Source organism: Canis lupus, chromosome 11, assembly GCF_048164855.1.
Source record: "Canis lupus baileyi chromosome 11, mCanLup2.hap1, whole genome shotgun sequence".
Classification (NCBI taxonomy): domain Eukaryota; kingdom Metazoa; phylum Chordata; class Mammalia; order Carnivora; family Canidae; genus Canis; species Canis lupus.
This window is the reverse complement of record NC_132848.1, coordinates 57,969,183-57,992,264: the sequence shown is the minus strand read 5'-3', so window position 1 is coordinate 57,992,264 and position 23,082 is coordinate 57,969,183. Positions and strand designations below refer to the sequence as shown.

The 23,082-nt window shown below is 36.4% G+C and overlaps 1 protein-coding gene across 11 annotated transcripts in view; it reads right to left on the bottom strand.

The window, feature by feature from the left end:
* The window catches only part of ACYP2 (acylphosphatase 2), a 258,461-nt gene that overhangs the window by 77,867 nt on the left and 157,512 nt on the right, over positions 1–23,082 (bottom strand). The window contains exon 4 of one of the 11 annotated variants that reach the window (XM_072768366.1): positions 11,957–12,026. The exons of the other annotated variants lie outside the window; for them this stretch is intronic. Coding sequence (XP_072624467.1) covers positions 11,972–12,026 — 55 coding nt within the window. The 3' untranslated portion in view covers positions 11,957–11,971. Of the gene's footprint in view, positions 1–11,956; positions 12,027–23,082 lie in introns of those variants that run through there. 11 annotated transcript variants of the gene reach the window in all.

The following is a 23,082-nucleotide window of genomic DNA, read 5'->3' as shown; positions in this document are numbered from 1 at the left end:
AACACAGCCCAGTAAAGAATTATTCAGTATATGTTTGTGAAAAATTCTCTTTATTTTTTGAGCCAGACTGGTTCTGCTTTTCTGTTATTTGTATCCCAAAGCCTCCTGATACAGTTTGGTTACATAAAAGTACCATAATTAGTTCAATCCAATAGAAAGAATAAGGCAGATAGAAGTCAAAAGAATATATGCCCTAAAAGAAAATACACGCAGTTCAAAGTCATGGTACAAAATCAGAAACCAAAACTTTCTTCAAAGAATGACTGTTCTGATTAAATGACATCATACATGGACATCACTTGGCACAGTGTCAGATGCCCACCAAGCCATCACCATTAACTCCAAACAGTTAATGATATAGTAGACTGCACGGAGTGCCCAGAGAGGCAGGTAACAGTCTTCTATATTAAAAGTATTTTCTTACAATTTGAAATAATTTGACTGGTTAGTCTTAAAGTTCAGGTGCCAATGAGTGTTATTCAGCTTTTACTGAAAACCTACATTTGCAACTTCACATACATTTGTTTTTTCATAAGGACCCTGCAAGACGGGTACTATTCCCATGGACACATCAAGGAACAAATTCAGAGAAGTGAATGGACTAAGCAGCTCATTAAATAGCGAAACTTGCTTTCACCACAGGTCCCAACTCAAGCCCCTCTCATGCTCCCTCTCAGTCTGGCTCTCTAATGGGGAACGAGACTCCAAAATGCCCATGAATTGTAACAACTGACAGAATGGACATCACAGAAAGTCACTGTAATTCCTGGATGTGTCCTGTAAGTACTTTTGTACATCTCAGACTTGGTTCATAGTAACAAAGCTATTTACTGAGATCAGGACAAAGATACAGATCAAGAGAAAGATTTTTGAATAGAAACCACCTCATATTACGGCAGTCATCTAGAAAACAGCTTCCTAACACAAATGAAGCTAAACTGGGTTCTTAGAAAATTTGGGGGAGACTTTTAACAGCCCTTACAACTAGATCTAGGAAATCATGAGCTTTAGAAAGAATAGATCATTGTACAGTCTTTAGAGCGGTTATAAGATAAAATTTGAGAGCAGTGGATAAACACCACATGAAAGAAAAAATAAAATTGCTTTTTTCTTCCACAGAATAGAGGATGAGAATAGCAAATGTAAACTATTTAAATGACTCTCCCAAGTAGTGCTATCTTGAATGTTTACTCTATCTTTTAAGGGTACAAATCATATCCATTCTTCAGAAGTTATTATAAGTCAGAATAAACAAGTGACATGAATTATTAGAGAACAATTTCCTATCTACTTGTTCTAATAACCTCCCAAATGTCTTAGCAAACTCCACATTCAATATATTACATAACATATTATGTTTCTAAAAATAATAACAATAATAGCAACTCTATAGCCCAACAGATTGGGCCCTAAGATATATGTGAAAGATGCTATTTAAGTTTGTAACTGTGCTATGAAAGTTCATTGCCATGCTCCACAGTCTTTGTGTATCTCCTGTCACTGCCACGATGCCATAATCTCTCATCATCTCCCACAGAAGGAGGAGCTGCCATGGGGAAAAATGAGGTTAGTGAAATGAGCAGCACTAGCCTCTTCCCTGGAACTCCAACCCACTCTGGTTAGGCTGTCATGGCTTACCCAGCAGCTGTCCTTGCTTCTTTTTCCCTCTGAGCTCAATCTATGAAATTAACCGGACCTTCAGTTATGCATCCATCTCTGGGGCCAACCCCAGCAGGTAAGACATGGTAAGACATTCTTTGTCAAGATCTTTCTGCCTCTGTACTGAATTATTATTCCTCTGATTTTACTCCAGTCCCCTGTTATCTTGGTTCCTTGCCTTATATTCCAGTTTCCCATGCTTGGGTTTCTAAAGTCTCAATTTTCTTGTAATAGGTCTTTAATACTTCATGGGAGAGTCCCACAATACACAGTGCCTGTTGGGCTGGACCTTTTGTTTTGTTTTTAGGAATTTCCTTGCTATTTGGGCCACTTCCCAGGACCCCGGGATCACAACCTGAGCCAAAGACAGACGCTTAACCACTGAGCCACCCAAGCGTCCCAACCCTAGAATTGTTGAGCTGTGACCTGAAAGATGGAATCTGAAAATAGACATGTATGAACCTTTGCATATAATTTCACTGTTCCAAATATTTGTGGAATTTTTATAAAATATGAACATATTTATTAACTATGAATAATAATAAAGCACTTTTAAATAATATAGCATTAATAGGTTAATTAATATATATATTAATAATATAGCATTTATAGGTTAAATAATATAGCATTCATTTACATGATTCTGCTATTGCTATGCAATGTTGGTTATCCAACCACATAACAATACCTTGGATTGATAAAGTCTTAAAATATCACTACTTCTGATATTTTATGAATATACGTGTGACACCTATAGACACAGGGAAGCCAGAATTAGTGAACTTATTTTATAAAGTGAGTAAAATAAAGGAAATAAAAAGTCATTTACTCCAAACTCTTATAAGAAAGAGTTAAATAAGAAACCCAGTCCTTAAACATCTAATTCTCAGCTAAACTGCCTTTGGAAAAAGAAAAACTTGTTGCTCACTCTATGTAAAAAGAAACTCTAAATATATACATGTACTAAGGTTGGATTTCAAACTGAATACATCCTAACATGAACTGTCCAATTTGGAATGCTAAAGCAGTCAACTATCAAATTCAACTCAGTTTCAATATTTATACCTAGTGGCTTACAGACTGAGCTTCAGATTCTATGTACCTTCACCAAAATAAACTCTTACCCAATTCATAGACTTATGCAGTTTTCCATTACTCCAGCCAAATGTATTGATACAAATCCGAAATCTGTTTTTAAAAATGTGATCCTATTTCTTTAAGCATCAAAATGAGTGTGCTACTAAGACTCGGCCTGTTCAGAACCTCTAATCTGAAATTATGTTTTACTCTGTGCTTGCTGATAAGTGTTGATTCATGGTAAGGGAGTGGTGAGGGAAGTAGCCACTGCCAAATCTAAAGCTGGGGTAAGAACATCAATCAGAGAAGACTCTGTGTTCCATTCCTAGGGCTGAACTCTATCACCTCTTCTAGCATTTACTCCTCCTCTCTGTGGTTTCACTTAGGGATTGATTACCCCTATGCATCTTGTGACCCACGGCCTATGAATTCCCCTGTTACTTTTCAGGAGTAGATCACAGAAGTACATTCACCTGTGTTTGAAATGAACCCTTCTTTCTTACCAGAAATGGCTCAACTCTTCCTGACATCAACATATTATTATTGAAAGTTCAATACTGTAAATTCTTTGTCCTTCCTGACCCTGCCCTTTCTTACTGCCTGCAGCCAGTAATAACAGACTGTCTATCAGAGCAAAACAGGGGACTCACAAAGGCACATAACAATTCCAGATGCTTAACATCTTTAAAAGATGGGTCCAGACTCAGCCAAGAGAATCCATTTTTGCTCACTTGGGTACTTAAATATTTTTTGTTTTGAATTCTGATCGTGCGGTTGGCTACCATCTCCCAAAGAATTCAGTACATTGTGTGACTTAATGGTAACACTGAGTATTTGGGCCATACTGGTGCCACTGTGGGATTTATACCGTAAGTACAAAGACCAGCATGTTTACACAAGACTTCATCTTCAGACAAACTTTCCCATATTTCCTCTAAATATTTAGGTTAAAGTAGGCACCAAAGTAGAAATTCTACTGGAGTAAGACAGCAGTTAGATACAGTAGAGAATCCGATTTAATACCAGATAACTCCCCAACTCCCTGGATTTTCTGTAGTTTTTAATACTAGATTAGCTTCCTTACATTACTTGGCATTTTCTGGAATGTCTCCACTCTCTGTTGTTGTATACCCTGAAAACGAACTGCTTTTAAATTATTCTTCCAAGAAAGTAGTAAGTTGGTAAGAAATCCTTAAGGCATTTTAGAGTAAAAAAAATGATTACCATTAACTGGAAGTAATCTTTGTCATTGGGGCCTCGTTAATATGAATAATTATCCACTCATTTCTTTTTAAAATGGCCAAAGATAAAGCTCACCAGCAATTGAACTTGTGAATACAAAAGAAAGATTTAGTGTCCAGTAGGAACACAAGCAATAGAATAGAATCTCATCCTGACAGTGTCCTTGCAAACTGAAAAGAGCATATGAGAAACATGAAATATGACAAAACTGTAAAGAAAACACTAGTCCTGTCACTCCTCATCTATTAAAATTAAAAACAAAGTATACTCAGGGACCAGGCTAATCTCTGTATCATTCCCGTTTTAGTGTATGTGTTGCCCAAGCAAGCACAAATCAAAACCACAATGAGATACCACCTGACACCCCTCAGAATGGCTGAATTCAAGAAGACAATAAATGACATGTGTTAGGATGTGGAGAAAAGGGAACTCTCATGTACTGTTGGTGGGAATGCAAACTGGTACAGCCACTGTGGAGAACACAGTGGAGGTTCCTCAAAAAATTAAAAATAATTACCATATGGTTCACTAATTCCGCTAGTGGGTATCTATCTACCCAAAGAAAATGAAAATACTTATTTGAAAAGATACATGCACTCCTATGTTAACTGCAGTATTATTTACAATAGCCAAGATATGGAAGGAACCTGAAGGTCCATGAACAGATGAATGGATAAGGAAGACATTAAGATACTGGATAAAGAAACTATTTGAGATGATACTCAAATTTAAAAGAAATTTTTTAAAGAAAAAAGTATGATTATAGAATTTTGGTTGTCACCAACCTTTTTAAACACCCTTAATTTTGTTTTATTTAAACAGTTAAAAATATGGTGGATTATTATTTTTTTATTTAGGTATATATTTGCACACAATGTTACATTAGTTTCAGGTGTATAACATGATTTCCACGAGTCTAAAACATATGCTATACTTCGCGACAAGTATAGGTTAAATTACCCTATTCAATGATGGAGAAAATATGCAAGACCCAGTCACAATAACCAGTTCTTTTCTGTTCCAATCACATGCTGCCCAGCCCTTCCCCAGCTCACCCCTGCTAGGGATGCACAGTCATGTTGTCCATCGCTGGACTGGAAACTGCTGGAGGGCAAGATCTGTATCCTGTCATTGTGGGTATCCCTAGTGACTATCATGGCACCCGGCCCGTTGTAAACACTCAACATTACTGAAATGACTGGAATTGGCATTCACTAGGGCCAGTGAAAGAGACCTGTCATTGCTGTGCCCCACGTTGGTGGTACCCTCCCTGCCACCTTTCAATTTCAATTTAGGATTTGAAGATTCCTTTTTCAACCACACTGCGGAAATGAATTTAAGAGAAACCTTCCTTCTTCTCCATCCTGCTTACTCTTGTGCTCCACAAATATAATCACTAATGTCTATAGATACTGTATAATACAAAGTACTTTCCCATTTACTGTTTTTATCTGATCCTTACTTACAACCTTTCGAGACAGGCAAGGCAAATACAATCCCTCTGTAACACATAGGGAATAAGAAGTTTAAGAAAGGTTAAAGAATTTGGTCAAGGACACACAAAGGTAAAATGTTATTTTTGCAATCTTAGAAGTAAGACCTCACTAACACCAGTGTCCCAATGAGGAATCTTGAGACATCCCACTTTCAAATGCATCTCACTTCTGGGATCTACCCCATCTTTCATTCACTCCCTTTTATTACTCCTTACATGTTTGAAACATGCCCCAATACAACACTTTAATTAAGAAAATAATGTTTGTTAAGTAAAAAAACAAACAACAACAACAACAAAAAGTACCACTATAACCATGAAATATTAAAAAAAAAAAACATGATGAGATGAGCACTGGGTGTTATACTATATGTTGGCAAATTGAACTTAAATTTTTTAAAAAATATACTGTTTATACAATTAAAAAAAAAAAAACCTGAGTTCCTCCAACAAATTCTTAAGGCCAGCATCTTTGGTAAGGTTTTATTTAAAGGAACTAACGTCTGCCGAATTACTAGGAAAATTGCTTCATAAATTAAAAATGAACCAATGAATATTGTATTAGAAATGAGTGAGAATTAGTTTTTAGTCAACTGGTTTTTAGATTTCTCCTATTAAGAATAATTCTGACAGGAATTAAAATTTTAGTGGCCAATCATACAAGACAAGACAGTAGTCTGGGCTTCTCCAGAAGCAGAAAGCAGTTCTTCAACCATGTCTCATACAGTGTTGTAGAAGCAAGGGCTTTAGACTCTTTGAAGTTATACCAGTAGCGAAATTCTAGGATCATAAACAAACCAAGCTCTCAACCTCCTAAAATTCACTCTGAATAGCTAATAGAAAAAGTGGTCTGAAAAAAGAACAGAAAAAGCTTATATTTGGATTTATTCTGTAATTTTTGTAAATCACATTTTTGGAAAGAGGTAGGAAGTAAAATTCTAAATATAGGCTTTTTCTTAGTTATGTAAAATATTTTATTTCTAATCTAAGAAGAGTAGCTCTTTCTTATATTAGTTTTCAGTTCTCACCATTTAAGGTTGAACAAAATTGTTGATGTTGAAAATGCAATGAAATTCAAGTCAAAATCAAGCTAACTGGGGGCTGTCACACTGATGGAACTAATTCCAACTTTTGCTGTTTTCCCAGGAGAGTCTATTTTTGCCTTTAATGAGATAGAGACAAGGCAGGCACACCGTGATGCTCCAGTCTGGGGAGAGAGAGGATTCCCAGAGTTGTCAGGTGCCTGGAATATTGAGGCTGCAAAGGAATAGAAAGATATTCTGCAGAACAGGAGGAGAATTTCGAGAGGGCATTGCAATTAGAGGCAAGAGTGAGAGAGAGAGAATGGTGTAAGACTTTGGGGGTTGCATGGGGATCCTTACTAATGTTCATAAATTACTTGGTGAAGGTGTGTGCTACGGGAACCAGGAAGGACAGAGCTCTCTACACCCAGACTGACAGGGCAGATCAAGGTGGTCTCCAGACACATGGGAGGGGGTTCCTAAGAGCATGAACTTGGAGATTAGCAATAGTGGGGAGAGCTTCAGACTTTCAAAGGCTGTAACACAACTGGGGTCTTTTTTTTTTTTAATTTTATTTATTTATGATAGTCACATAGAGAGAGAGAGAGAGAGAGAGGCAGAGACACAGGCAGAGGGAGAAGCAGGCTCCATGCACCTGGAGCCTGACGTGGGATTCGATCCCGGGTCTCCAGGATCATGCCCTGGGCCAAAGGCAGGTGCCAAACCGCTGCGCCACCCAGGGATCCCCACAACTGGGGTCTAAGCTAATTACTGATTTCTGAATGCTAAGATGCTTCCAGGTGATACCTGGTTTATATAGCAAATGATGGTTAGGGACAGCACACCAACAAATGTTAGGTAAATCAGTTTGTGAATTCTATCTTCTCTCCTACTTCCACCCTTCCGAGCAGGAACAATACAATGATGAGAGTAGTTTGATCTTTGAAGTCAGATCTCAAGTCAAATCCTAATTCTGTCCCTTCCGGTGAAACTTGAACTAGTCACCTAACTTTTCTGAACTTCAGTTTCTTCATTCCACAAAAATGAATGTAAGACACAACTTTCAATATGGCATAAAATTTGTGGCTCAATAAATATCTGTTTACTGAATGACAGGTTTGCTAGGAGAATAAGATGTGATATTAATGGCCAAGCCCTGAACAAATGTTAGCCATGGTTCCTATGTCATTCCATTTTGTGATTACTTAATGTACCAGCCATGTTTAAAAAGAAGGGGAGGGGTGGGGTTGGGAGAGGAAGTGAGGGAATTCAACAAAGAATTAATCAAATTGCATTTCAGGCATTTTACTCAAAATTTACAATAGCCACTAGCCAAGAGATATACACAATTAGTGTTATGTGCTATTACTTTTCAACTAATAAAGAAGAGAGCTGATAGTTTAGCTGATAGTTTAGTTTATAATTATGCTTTTTCTTAATGAAAATATAGACTGATTTTTTTAATAGACTATACTAGACAGCTATTGCCACAATAATCCTTTATCCCAAACTCAATGGCTTATAACAAGCATTTACTCTCATGCTTATGCCTCTGTATGTTGACTGAAGTTTGGCTGGTCTAGGCAAGGCTTGGTTGAGTAGCTCTGCTTCAGACTGTGGTTGGGCTCAGGCTCCTTCCACCTGTGTTCACTCTGGGAATAGTGGAAGAAGGGGCACCAACATTCCATTGACCAAAGCAATGGCCAAACTAATTATCAGTGGGATGGGAGCTGAACAATCAGAGTAGTCAACAGTGAACAATAAAATTCTAAGTAGTTGAGTATAATCGCATTATATATCTATTTCTACATGGAGTTAAATTTATACTAAGGAATCTCTGAAAGGAAAGATCTTATGGTAATTAAGAGGAAATTTTGGAGACAGAAGGAACTAATGAAGATGAAAATTTCTGATACTCCAATTACTAAATAAATGATGTAACTCGGGCTTCAGATGTTCACTTATAATTAAGTAGGAAATAATTTCAAGCATGTTTTATGTGTTTAATCAAATCAAACTGTCTTCTTATTCAAACTATGTCAAATCATCAAAAGTAATTGATGTCACTATTAAAATAGAAGATAAATCTTTACTATTTAGAGATTTACAGTTGAATAAATATCTGTCATTTTGTAAAATTCTTAAGTGTATTGGGGAAAGCTCTAACATACCCCACTTATTTAAAAGAAACTCTGCAAAATGTACTAAGATGGACTTTAAAAGGCTAATGAAACATTAGGTCAACTTAAGTACTTTGAAGTTTAAGCATTTGCAACAAACTTAAAATTCTAGGTTGAGAAAATAGATATCAAAAGTACATTTAGTCAAAAGAGCACCAATCTGTTTTCAATCATCTTTTTATAAATTATTCAGTGCAAGGTTAGAGAAATGATTTTAATTAAGAAAGATTACACTTGGGTGTTAATATGATACAATATGCTGACATGATATTAAAAATCTATGTGGTGATAACAAAAACAAAGAATTCCTTAGCAATATAAAAAATAAGTTTAACAGAAAATTTGATTTCTAGAGTTCCATTAGTCTGTAATTGGAGACTTCAAATATAACAATATTGGATATCTATTTTAAGTATTGGAAACTCCTTAAAACCAACTGCTTTGGTCAAAAGTATTATGAACCATCTTAACTACTGGATAGGAGGTACCACGTTAGATATTAATTCAAATGAATGAATCTGTGAATTATTCTTTTAAACTTTCTCTAATATTAACATGTCCATTGTCATATTTACTTGTTATTTCTTTTCTACTTCCCCCGACTATTCCTCTTTTCAGCAACTTCCAATAGATCTGATCTGAACAAGTCTCAAATCCAAACTTCTCATGGTGGCATACAAAATCCTCCATTGTGTTGTCCCAGCTTATTTTCTCTTGCCCCATAATAGGAGTTCATTACTTTTGCTATACTGGTCTAATGATTCAAAAACATAGTTTAAGCATGTTATTCCTCACTTGCAAAACAGGCATCCAGTACCCCTGTATAATACTTGACCAGTCTTTTAAGGCTCTGCTGAAGTCCTACTACCTCTTGTACTTAAGATTTCCTGGTCAACTCCATCTTTCAGAGAGCTCTTGTATCTCAAATCTTTAGTAGCAGTACTGTCTGACTGTGCATATGAAATTTATCATATAATTGTCTTGACTTGTTGAACTTCTCACGTGTATCTTAACTTCTTGCAGATTTTAATGGCTTGAAGTGTACATTCCATACCCAAGATACATACTCCAGATGGCCCATCCAAGATTCATTCTCCTTTTCTTCCTTATGAATAGAATCCAAATTTTGCTGGGCAACAATGTACCCAGTTAAAAACACTCACCCTCCAGAATTCCTGACAGATGGAAATGTCCTTGTGGCCCTAGTTTTGACTGAAGATATGAGTAGAAGTCTATTTTTAGAGACCTCTAGAAAAGCTACTACTCTCCTGATAGAAAGGAACAAAAATATGAATATGATGCGTGAAGGTGGAAGACCTCCCATGATAAGGACAAAATGTGACATGTTTTATATGGGACCAAAATAACCTGGGACATTCAGGACATCATGGCACCACTGTACCACCCCTAGACTATGTATTTCCAGACTTCTTACTATTTGAGAAAAATAACTCATGTTTCATTAAGCTAGTCTAATTGGATTTCCACCACATAGAGCAACATATGGATCCTAAGTGATAGGTCTTAATACTTTTTACAAATATTTAAATAATTACCAAACAACTGTTCAATGCTTGTGCTAATACACAGAAAATACAAAAACACATATGATCTCTGCTCTTCAAAAGTTATTAATTGAAGACATACAAGATATAAATGATCAATTCAAATTGTATGTGAGTCATTTAATATTTACTGAGCATGTGTATATGTGTGTATGTATATATATATACTTATATATCTGTGTATATATATATATATATATATATAACACATACACAGCACACCAGCAGAGAAGAGAAAAGTAAATCAGTCAAGAATTATTCCCTCAAAGAAACTATAATAGAGGGGATCCCTGGGTGGCTCAGCGGTTTAGCACCTGCCTTTGGCCCAGGGCACAATCCTGGAGTCCTGGTATTGAATCCCGCGTCGGGCTCCCAGCATGGAGCCTGCTTCTCCCTCCTCCTGTGTCTCTGCCATTCTCTCTCTATGTCTATCATGAATAAATTTTTTTAAAAAAAGAAACTATAATAGATACGTATATCTCTTGTAATATTTATAACATCTTTTGTAAAATCTATCAATATAGATAGGTATCTGATATGTGTTCATAAATACCTATAAGACAATGTGCAGGACTAAACACTATAAAAACAAAGTACAATTGAAATCGAGTTTCAAGGAAGACAAAACTACTTTTAATCAATGACATCAAAAAAGGGCTCTTTTATACAGAGGGTATATTTGTGAAGCACTTTGAAGAATGGGTAAGATGTAGGTCTGTGGAAACAGGGGTTAGTGGAGGAGAGTCTGGGTATTAGGGGACAAGAAAGAAGGAAGAAAAATTGATAAGGTTTTGGGCTAGGATAATGGTGGAATTACAGAAATAAGGAACACAGAAGATATATGTTTGGGTGGATATATAAGGGGTTGAGTTTAGGACAACACTTAGTACAAAATAAATAGCTGAAAAACAGGCTTTCCTTCAACCCTTATCCAGTTATTCTACTCTCTACTCCTTTCCACATTCTGCTAAAGGTGTTTCACTTTTACATCATCATCTTTATTCTAAGCTGATTTTACTATCTTTAAAACTGCATATAAAATAAATACTCAAAGGGTGCCTGGGTGGATCAGTGGGTTGGGCATCTGCCTTCTCCTCGGATCATGATCTTGGAGTCCTGGGATAGAGCCCTGCATCAGGCTCCCTGTTCAGTGCTCCCTCCTCTTCCTGTGCTCTCTCTTGCTTTCTCTCAAATAAATACAATAAAAATAAATACCCAACACAATTAAACTCTTGGCTGTTGAAATTTAAGGTATTCAAAATCAAATAAAATTTAAATTTAGTTTTCAAATTTCAGTTTTCTCATTAGCCACATTTCAAGTTGTCAAATGGCCACATGTATGGGACTTTGGGAAAATACCCTACTGAACAGTGACAACCTAGAGTCTTTCTCTCTCAAGTAAGGAATTAAACGAGGAAGCCCAGTTATTTCAACACTTTGCTACAACAGGTTTGAACCTAACACAATGGGTCAAGAAGAGGAAATGAGATCTAATGGAAAAAAATAATAGTCTCCACAAAAAAGCCAGAAAAATAAAATAAAAATCTATTGGAATAAATAAAAGTTTAAAAACTAGGATATAAAACAAATATAATCAAATTCACATATATTTGTATTAACAACAATCACAAAGAGAGGAGCACCCAGGTGCCTCAGTTGCTTGGAGGTCTGCCTTTGGCTCAGGTCATGATTCCAGGGTCCTGGGATCCAGCCCCAAGTCAGGCTCCCTGCTCAGCCGGGAGTCTGCTTCTCCCTCTCCCTCTGCCATTCCTCCTGCTTGTGCTCTCTATGTCAAATAAATATATAAATAAACAAATCTTTTAAAAAAGATAGAGAAAAAGGTCCTATTCACAATATCAACAAAGAATAAAATATTTTGCAATAAACTTAAAAATATGCAATAACTATATGAATAAAACTAAAAAATGTCATTTGGAAGTAAAATAAAGATGAATAGATATAGGTATGTTTTATATGATGTTTTTCCACATTTATTGAGAAATAATTGACATAATATTGTGTATGTTTAAGGCATACGATGTGATGACATGATATACAGATATTGTGATATTACCACAATAAGGTTGATTAATACATCCACTACCTCACATAGGTAGTTACCTCACATAATTACATTTTGTGTGTGATGAAAACATCTAAGATCTACTCTCTTAGTAACTTTCAATTATAGACTATAGTACCATTAACTATAGTCACCATAGTTTAGAATTGGTGGAAAATATTATAAATATGTTAATCTCCCCAAATTAATCTTTACATTTAACATACTACCAATAAAAAAATCAAGTTGCAAAATAAATTGTAACTTGACAAATTATTCTCAAATTTATCTGGAAGATGACAGGCTGTAAGCCTAGCCAAGAAACTTTAAGAGGTTTGGCTCAAATGGACATCAAATGAAGAATATTATAAACAAAAAATAAAACAATACACCCAGATCTTACACAGGAAGAGAATATATCAATGAAATAAATTTTAAATGTCTAGGAACATATCTAATTATTTATATGGATCAGTGTTTATGACCAAACAGCATCTCATATTGGTGGAGGGATAAATTATTTAACAAAGGGTTTTAGAAAAAAATAAACTTAGCTTTCTGTCTCATATTGGTTAAAGTTTTTAGTGGTAAATTAGAAACCAACAAAGTACTAGGGAAAAAAACAGTGCTGAATAATTTTTTTTTAATTTGCATTGAGAAGGAATTCCTAAGCATGATCCCAAAAACAGAAACCATAACAAGAGAGATTATACTCCTAAAAATGGACAACTTATGTATGGTACAAACCTTACCATAAACAATTATAAGAGAATTTTTTTAATCATCATGAATTTTGTTAAATAATGTATTTTATATATTTATATATATTTATTGTATTATTGTATTGTATATTTATTTTATATATTTAAATATATATTAATATATATTTATTTATATATTTATGGAATGTCACACAGCCTTTATTAATAATGGGGATATCTATTTACTGACATGGAAAGATACACACAAAGATTATACATAAGCATGTATGGTGTGCTTCCATCTAGTCATAAATTTATATAATTTATAGTGCAATTCAAAGTCTACAAGAATATATACCAAAATCTTAGTATTTGCTATCTCTAGATGGTATTACAATGGGTATTTTTTTATTTTAATTATTAAAATTTTAAAATCTTCTATTTTTTCTACAAGTAAATACATGTTACCTGGCTATTAAGTATTTTTAAATTCTTGTGGTGAAAACAGCCAAGACACATACACACACACACACACACACACAAAGGTACCTTCTATTAAAATGTGATTATTTCTAAGAAGTAGGGTTATAGTTGATTATTTTCTTCTTCACATAGACCTTTTGAATATTTTTGCACAAGAATATATTTACTCTTTCAGTCAAAATAAAGTAAACTTGATTTATCAAGTACCTCTGGCTACTGTGCAGCTAGTGATTACACAACCACTTTATAAAAGGAAACTTGCTGACCCAATGGGCAAACTAATCAATGAGGAATGCACATGACCTTCTCTGCTTCACATTTATTGCCTGGGTCACATATAATAAGCTATATGTTCAAGGTCAGAAATTAAGCCATTTTCTTTATATTCTTTTAGTGTCCTCACTAAATATATATGCTGGGAACAGGAAAGCAGATGGTAAAGGCCTACAAGACAGATTACTACTCATATGATCAAACTGGGTTATTCCAGCCCCAGTAAGGCACAGAGAAATGCACTCTCAGTCAATAGTGCAGGGAATAGGAAATTACATCCAAAGATCCAGGATGACAGTTGAATACAAACTAAAATTGAAAATCAAAACAAAGTAGAAATTCTATGTGCAATTTGATGTATGATCTATGATAACTGTTTCCTGTTATGTGAAAGGCAATCCATCCACTTGGTTATCCAAAGATCATGGTCCCTCTAAATACGTTAGCTAGAGGAACTAGCAAATTTTCCACAAGATTCCTGAATCTCCAAAACTAAAAGTTCAAGCAATACAAAAATCAGTAAGACAAAGCCTCAAGCTTCAAGTGATAAACAATCTAAAACATGCCTCTCCTGAAAAACATGGATGGCCACACCATCACCACTACTACTATACCAAATTCATCCATCCATTCTTCACTCGTTTGTTCCTTCATTCACCTCCAATGAATACCTATGTGCCAAACACCATGGCAGGCAGTGGGGGGAGCTTATAATCAGCCCCTTATCAAATGTAACCATGTTATGCCCTATTGAAATCATGCTAGATCTAAATTACTAAAAATATGTTCAAAAAAGAAAGCAAGCAAAGCAGAGATTCTGGTATCATGAAGAATACAGGTCTGCTCTGCTCGAATTTTCAGGCATCGATCCTGTCTTACCCTTTTGGTCAATTAGAGATGGAAATAAAAAGTCTTGAAATTGTACAAGAAAGAAGCCACTCTATGCAAACCACAGAGAAATTGCAGACATCAGACATCTAAAATGCAAAAAAGGTGGGGGACAAACCTGGTGAGACTAGAGGTAAATTTATTCTTTGGTAAATGAATCACCTCTATTATTTAGAAATTAAATATAACCAGTAGCACATGAAAATGTGAATATCATAGTTTTCAAAGTAAAATAAAACTACAATGTCAAACACAAAACCAACAACAGTGCCCAAAGCCAGGATTAGATACAGATGCAGAAGCAGAGTTGGGGCACCTGGGTTGCTGAGTTGGTTAAGCAACAGACTCTCAGTTTTGGTTCAGGTCAGACCTCAGGGTTGTGAGACTAGGCCCCCGTATCAGGCTCCACACTCAGCTCCAAGTCTGCTTGTGATTCTCTTTTTTCTAACCTTCCCCACTGTAACTTCCCTCATTTGCACATCTGCATGCTCTCTCTCTCTCTCTCTCTCTCTCTCTCTCTCTCTCTCTCACACACACACACATACACACACAGTAAGTAAATAAAAACTTTAACAAAAGAAAGATGACGACACCAAAGCTAAGCTTTGTGGTCAGTCTTTCAGCCCAGCTAAGTATATCCAAATGTTCATAGCCTCAGAAGAACATATGCTAACAGCAGTTAGGTTGTCTGTTAAAACCTAAGACATATCCAAATTCTTTATAATATGTATTCCATAAATAAATTTAAAAGATATTCCATTGTCAGGTCCTAGACAGGTTTAAATATGGATCTAGTGGATTTAAATAGTGTATCTAGAATTGAGACCCTATTCACAAATCTATTTAAAGAGATAGAAATTTGTATTCAGAGCCCAAAGTCTTGTTTTTAGTATCAGTAAGCTACTGAGAACTCTGTGGCAGTATTTCTCAAACTGAAATCTATGGATATGGTATTAGAGGTCTTCAAATTCTGGATGATGGCTTAAAGAAAAATACATGCATTTTGGTTTTTATAACTTTTTAAAAAGGAATATAAAGATAGTCTGCATCTTTTGGATGATCCCCCACGCAACTGCATACTGCCACGAGATTTTTATGCAGTAGTTTGTATGTACTAGTGGGTTTATGCCAGTTAACATCAGGGAAAGCCGTATGCCTGAAAGGTCAGGGGTTCAAATAAGCAGAGTGGTGGAAGAGCCCATATCATCTTTGTGCCAACCATGTATCCTTTCACTGCAAGTACAAAAAATAACTTTTCTATTACTAACACAACAATTACATCAGATGCCTTTTTTTTTTAATAAAGATTTTATTTACTTATTCATGAGAGACACAGAGAGAGGGGCAGAGACACAGGGAGGGAGAAGCAGGCTCCATGCAGGGATCCCGATATGGGACTCCATCCCAGGACCCCGGGATCATGCCCAAGCCAAAGGCAGACGCTCAACCGCTGAGCCACCCATGCGTCCCAAGATGTATATTTAATGAAGATGTCAGGCTAACTTTATCAAGTGATGAGGCTTTACAGAGTTTCCCGTATTGCAGCTTTCATGTGCTGTTCCAAGACTGTCAGAGTTTCACTACAGATGAGGCTTGATTAGCCTAACTTCCAGTTATTTCAGGGTAGTAACATTCTTTGAATAACATACTTACGTAAACAAGGCATTTGTTGAGTCTTATCAGAATCCGAATACAGAAACGGATGAATGACACAACTAGACTGGGGTGACATCTTTCTGCTGTGAGCCCCCATATCAACAGCTATTTTAGCAAAACGCCATCTCTCATCCCATCAAATCCATGTGGATGTGCCTTTAATTGTAATACTTATTTGAACTCTACGGCTTTCATAGTCCTATTTATATGTAATATGCAAACTTGTTTTGGTTTTATTTAGTCTAGGAGTTATAAAGTATAAAAGACTATATTGTAGTTTTAAGTTTGCGCATATTAAGTAACAGAGTGAACTGAAGTAAAATAAGTAATTTAAGTAATATAATAATTTCAGTCAACACTGGAGTTCGCAGGGATTTTACTTCTCTTCAGCAAGGTGGGACAAATCCCTCAGTTTGAGGAACTCTGCTTTATGGCACATTAATCTTATCTAAGATTTAAGAGAAAAGGAAGCATATTACTATGGTTCTCTGTGGGCAGCTTAAATTTTACTTGTCTATTTCAAAGTAAGTTAGTTGCTCTGTGTCCTTGCTTCTGCTTTATTCCTCAACTTCAGGGATCAAAGTAGGAGGCCATCCAGAGATGACCAGAAATGGTTGGACACGATCAGGAAAAGGAACTCTTTTTGTAACAGTCATTATAAAGAATTTTAATTGCTTTCATTTTTATCTCAACTGTCAGTCTCTGCAGGGACAGGGCAGCGTCAAAGCCTGTCACAACTGGGAGGCTTAATAAATTTTTGCCAAATAAAGGAATGAACCATTCCAGGTTATTCTCTCAATTCCTCTTACTCCAGTCTAGTTCCAAGAAAATGCATCAGAACAATGTCTTTTAACTCTATAAGAAATACTCCACAAGAAGAGAATTTGATGTTGACTGACCAAACAGCCACAATTGATTAGTAAGTATCAATATCCTTGAACACTAACCTCTGTAGGTGGCTTTCCAAATCATCATCAACAGTCCTAACATGACATGAACAGCATATTCAAATTTTCTGAAGAAAATAAACATGAGACCTTTATCTGCTTTCCATAACAATCATTAACTAGGAAGTAATGAATACATCAACCCAGAACAAGAGTCCAAAAGCCAGGAGTGAATTAAAATAAGCTATGTATATAAAGGCACTATTCAAAATGCTGTAAAATATTTTCTTAATTTACTGGCTCACAAAAATGAAAAGACTTCCTACCTCCCCTCAAATATATTTTAAGAAAACAGATTTAAGACAAAAAAAAAAAAAAAACTTTCTGGGTGGTACTAACTTAGAAGCCAGCAAACGTTCCTAGCTTCATTCTTAAGAACTGATGAAATACATCTGCAAAAATAAACAGCTTGAAAAAGCTGAGCTTGCCAAAAAAAAAAAAGAAGAAGAAGAAGAAGTTTTTGTCATTTCCTCAATACTTTTCTTTCAGAAAGGAGAAATCAAAGGAAAGGCTAATAAACTTTATATTAGGGATTGCCTCAGTGAACATATATGCCCTCCACACACACACAGTCACACAATAAAGTGTGAGAACACAATCTGATAACTAATCTCATAAAATTTGATTTATGACAAAGAATATTGCTCAGGACCATATGCAAGTAACAATTTTTCTCCCTAATTTTTTTTTATAACCAGGACCTATACTAAGCCTTGAAAACACACACACACACACACACACACACACACACACACAATCTCCCTTTCCTATCAAAGTCTCAAACTAAATTTTTAGCAGACTGTCTAATGAGTTAAGTCAATCACTAAGCAACTATTTTAGTTTGTGCTTCTGCAGCAAAGAGGCTTTGGACTAAGAAAATCATTTCTGTTGTATCCTGCTATTCTGTACAAAAATTAATTTCCTGCCCAACCCTAGGGGTCACATGATACCAGTTAATGGAAAGTCATGTAGAGATCGAGCTCCAACAATTAAAAAGACACACACACAGTAAACTTCCAGTCACTATTCTAAGATTTAAAGAGTAAACTGTGATCATCTGAGGGAAACAATATAGTTGAAGACTGTCACATAAATTGAGAATAACTCTAAGATTAAGGACAGTATATTATTAACAGCAGGATCAGAACTGAAGGGGCAAAAGGAGGGAGGGAGAGAGAGGAAGAAGAGGAGAGAGGAGAACCACTTTAGGATTCTAGAGAAAAAGAGAACTACAAAAAAAAATTTTTTTAACTTGGAGACAAAAATAAAAATTAGAGGGTGGAGTGCAACCTCCGACTGGGTCATGTTAGGTCAAAGGAAAAGCAAGCTCCTCGTGTCCTTGAGCTGAAAAAGCTGGAAGCATACACAAACCACATGAGGAACATAACCCAGAAGATACACTTTATGGATCTGTGGGAGGTCTTGGAACATCCTGTGTTGTAACAATTTTAGGATTTCAGAAATTCTACAGGATAGCCAGTTGATCAGCCTTTTCTCTTTAATGTACCTTTTGGCTAGTATTCTAATTATGTGTTCATGACTGCCTCATAGTGAATTCACACAAAGAACTTGAAAGCTAAGTCTCAAAGAACAAACTGGAACAATACTACTATAGGAGGTTCACCCCTCCTCCCAAAAAGGGGAAAAAATCCAAATTAAGAAAAATGGCTTATGATGTATATGTTTCATGCCCCCCACTTAATTAGAGTACTAAGGTACAAATCGATATCTTTACTACTGCAGAGTTGTGCCAAATATTGAATCCAAGCTACCAAAAAACCTAGCTAGCATTATCTTTAATTTAGGTTCATCCCTACATTGATAAAAATGTATGCAAGATGCCAGTGATGATGAATTTTATGTGTCAACTTGGTTAGACTCTACAGTGCTCAGTTGTTCAGTCAAATACGGGGCTAGATGTTGCTGTAAAGGTATTTTAAGGATGTAATTAGCATTTATAATCAGATTTTAGGTAAAGCAGATTATGCTCCATAATGTGGGTGGGCATCATCCAATCAGGTGAAGACCTTCAGAGCAAAACCTGAGGTTTCCAAGAGAAGAAGGAATTCTGTCTCCAGGCTGCAACTTGGAAATTCTTCCTGAGTTTCCAGTCTTCAGACTAAACACTGCAATATCAGTTCACACCTGAATTTCTAGCCCGGCAGCATTGTCTACAGATTTCAGACTTGCTACTTCCGGTGACAGTAAATCGATTCTATATTTATATGCAGTGTGTGTGTGTGTCTTATAGTATACTAGTATACCACTTAGACACATCCTATTGGCTCTGCTTCCCTGGAGAACTCTGATGAATACAATGCCCAAAACCCTAACCAAAAAGTGATTATCTCATTTATCCTAATTCCAATTTTATAACTAGCAGCAAACATCGCCTATCATCAAATTTTCATGGTTTTCAAAGCACTCAAAGAACCTGTGTTAATATGGAGAGAGCCTACAAATGTTCCCTCTCTGGTTTATAGCTTTTATTACACTTATTAAGAGTTTACAACAGACTGCACCCCCTACAGGGGGACATTTAGTTTGCATTTGTAAATTATATTTTGGAACAACCAACAGCCGGAAAAGATGACAAAGATGATTTGATTAAACCAAAGTGAAATGGCTTGATAAACCTGTTTCAGGGAAACAAGGAAGAGACGTCAGTACCATCCAGAATTTATATAATGCTCATAGGCACCCGGTATCAATAAAGGATGTCATCTCTGAAAACTAGAAGAGTCTTAGGTCTGTCAAAGCATAAAGGATAAATTATCTTGTTTTCAGAGCACCTTTTAGTATATTAGTTTTGAATCAAACACAATAGAGGTATCACTAATTATACCTATAGCAAAGTGACAGGCAACCTAATTAAGTGAAAACATACAACAGGCTTTGGGTAGAAACATTTTATAAACACCATAGGACTTGCGGGAAAGAACTTTTTAATTGACTAGAAAACAATGCCAAGCCATCCTCTGGGTGCAGCCAGCAATGACAATAAATAACAGATCTAAATTGCAATTCATGACACATGCCTCTAATTCCCAGTATCATCCATTACAAGTATTTAAGAAAATGACTGGCAAACAAATTATAGTGACATCTTGAGCCCAAGTTCCTCAACTTAAAACCCAATGCCTTCAAGAATAAGGGGTGAACAGAAATGTAGGGTAGGAAGATGAGGTGTAAGAGAGGAGCAAGGATGCAGGGTGTGCATGCCCCATCGAAAAGTTTATGTTAAAATGACACAAGACCAACTTTATTCCTTCCCAACAAAATGCATCAGCCCCAGGTAGAATTCAACAAACAGCTGCCATTTTGTGATCCTTGAATTAGACAACACAAGTACATTAGAACAGTAAATCCATGCATTAATGATACAGAATACAGCCCTAAATCTTTAGAAAATATATTCTAAAAAGGGGTGTCTATTCGCTAAGTGAATTACTCATAATTATTGTTATCTATTTAACCCTAAATCAAAGCCTGTGTCACAGGAAAAGTGAAAAATTAGCTGCAGATAAGTACCCCTGACTCAATTATCTGAATCACTTTGGTGAATCTATACAAATTAAAGGCACAAGGAGGAAAACTAAACTTTGGGGAGAAGAGGATTTTAGGAGAAGGGATTTAGGCACAGAATGAAATTATTGGAAGAGATAACTAAAAAGGAGATACCCAGTGAGGTAAATCTAAGCCACTATGGAAAGAGTATTGAAGAGATGGGTCCCCACCATCTCCCGAGCCCTGTGTGGAGACGAAGGCATCGCAGGCAACAGTGATGTGACTGCTGCCTCATCTGGGAAGAGAAATCAACTCAAACCATCTCAAGAAAGGGGTGGAGGGAAAGGTAGGAGTGGAAGAGTACATATGTAACCAGCATCCTAAGGGGATATGCAAAGGTTTTGTGAGAAACCAATGATTTAAAAAAGGAAAAAAAAAAGAAAAAAAGGCCTCCCTATCAAGAACCAAGCCTTCCCTTTCTCACCGATAACCTATCTGCTTCTCTCTAGGCATTATCTCTTCGATGCAAACCAGTTTCCTTTGGTTCTTCAACTTGCCTTTGACGAAAGTGGCCTCTCCAGGCCCACAGTTTGTGAGATCAGCTCCCACAGGTCATCAGCAATATCTACTATGGCCAGGAGACATCACCCACCACACCTATAAGGTGCTTGGGAGAGAATACTCCCTTGATGTAAGAAAGCAAAAAACAAAAACAACAACAACAACAAAAAACCTGCACAGACAGCTCAGGGACTTAACAGGTCAAGCTAGGGAAACCAGAATGGACAGAATAGGCTTCTACCAATGCCAGGTTAATAGAAGAAACAATAAAAATGTATTAAGAATGTTCATGGGGTAACCCTGGGGTAACCAGATCCCAACTCAAAACATCAGTTGCTGATTGGCTGTTTTTCCTTCCCTGTTCACTCCTTCTCTTCCATCACTGCTCTCTGGGACTGCCTCCCAAATCAACCAGCCACACCCAAACCTGGGTCTCAGGGGAATTGAAGCTAAAATAACCTCCAAAACTCACTTTTCTCATCTGTAATGTGAGGGTAATAATACTATCTAATGTCATCAATACTTTTAAGGCAGTGCTGTTAAGAGAAATACATCCGGTAATTTATGCAGTTTCTCATCCTGGTGCCTGACACATGATAAAAATTCGGCCAATACTTTGTTCATAACAAACAGCTACGAAGTAAAATCTGCAGTGACATGCTTTTACAGGAAACCAAACAGGCAATTTAAATAAATGTGGGGCTATCTTCTGGCACAGCAGTTTTCAATGGGAACAATTTTGCCCCCCAGGGAACTCGCAGCAACCTGTGTGGATTGTCACAACTAGGAGCTGTTACTGGCATCTAGTGGGTAGAGGCCAGGGACGCTATTTAACACCCTCTAGCACAGGACAGTCCCCTCACAATAAAGAATTATCTGGCTAAAATGTCAACAGTGTCAATGTTAAGAAACACTGTCTAGCTCAGCTTCTTGATTACAATAGGAGCCTCATGAATATTTAATGTAATTCATCAAACCTCTAAAAATTTTTTTAAAAATATAATCCTATCAGGGGGTACCTGGGTGGCTCAGTGGTTGAGCACCTACCTACCTTTGGCTCAGGTCATTTTCCCCAGGGTCCTGGGATCAAGTCCCACATTGGGCTCCCTGCTTGGAGCCTGCTTCTCCCTCTGCCTGTATCTCTACCTCTCTCTGTGTCTCTCATGAATAAACAAACAAAATCTTTAAAAAAAATAATCCTATCAGAAGAAGAAAATTAAGTGTTGACAGAATGTTTATGTTGACCACAGAAACAAAACCATATGAAACATATCTCCATGGCTCACTTGGTAATAAAGGACAAATCTTAAAAATAGGTTAAATATCAAAAAGTAGCAGTTGTTTCTAGATACCCATATAATACACATTTAGCCCTTCTTCCTTAGTAACAGAATCCCAATCTTTTTTTAAAGATCTTATTAAAGATAACTGAATGTCAAAGGAACTGTATGTAAAATATCATCTCTCAGGTGATTATTATGCCAACGAAGTCTAAGAACCTGAGAAGGTCTGCTGCAGGGCAAGAGGCTGACTGAATCAGTCTGTGGCTAGTGTAGCCCTCCACGGTGGAAGTGCTGCAAGAACAGACATTCCACCCCTGACAACAACATTCCCGAAGGAGTTAATAAGGTTAAGAGAAGAGAATTGTCAACCTGCAGAGAGCTGCGTGACATGTTCATTGAAAATCACAATCTGCTACTGAAAAATCTAACTAAAGAAAAAGAAGTGATGCTGTTCAGCCGGAGTTTTGAGGTCTCTATTCTG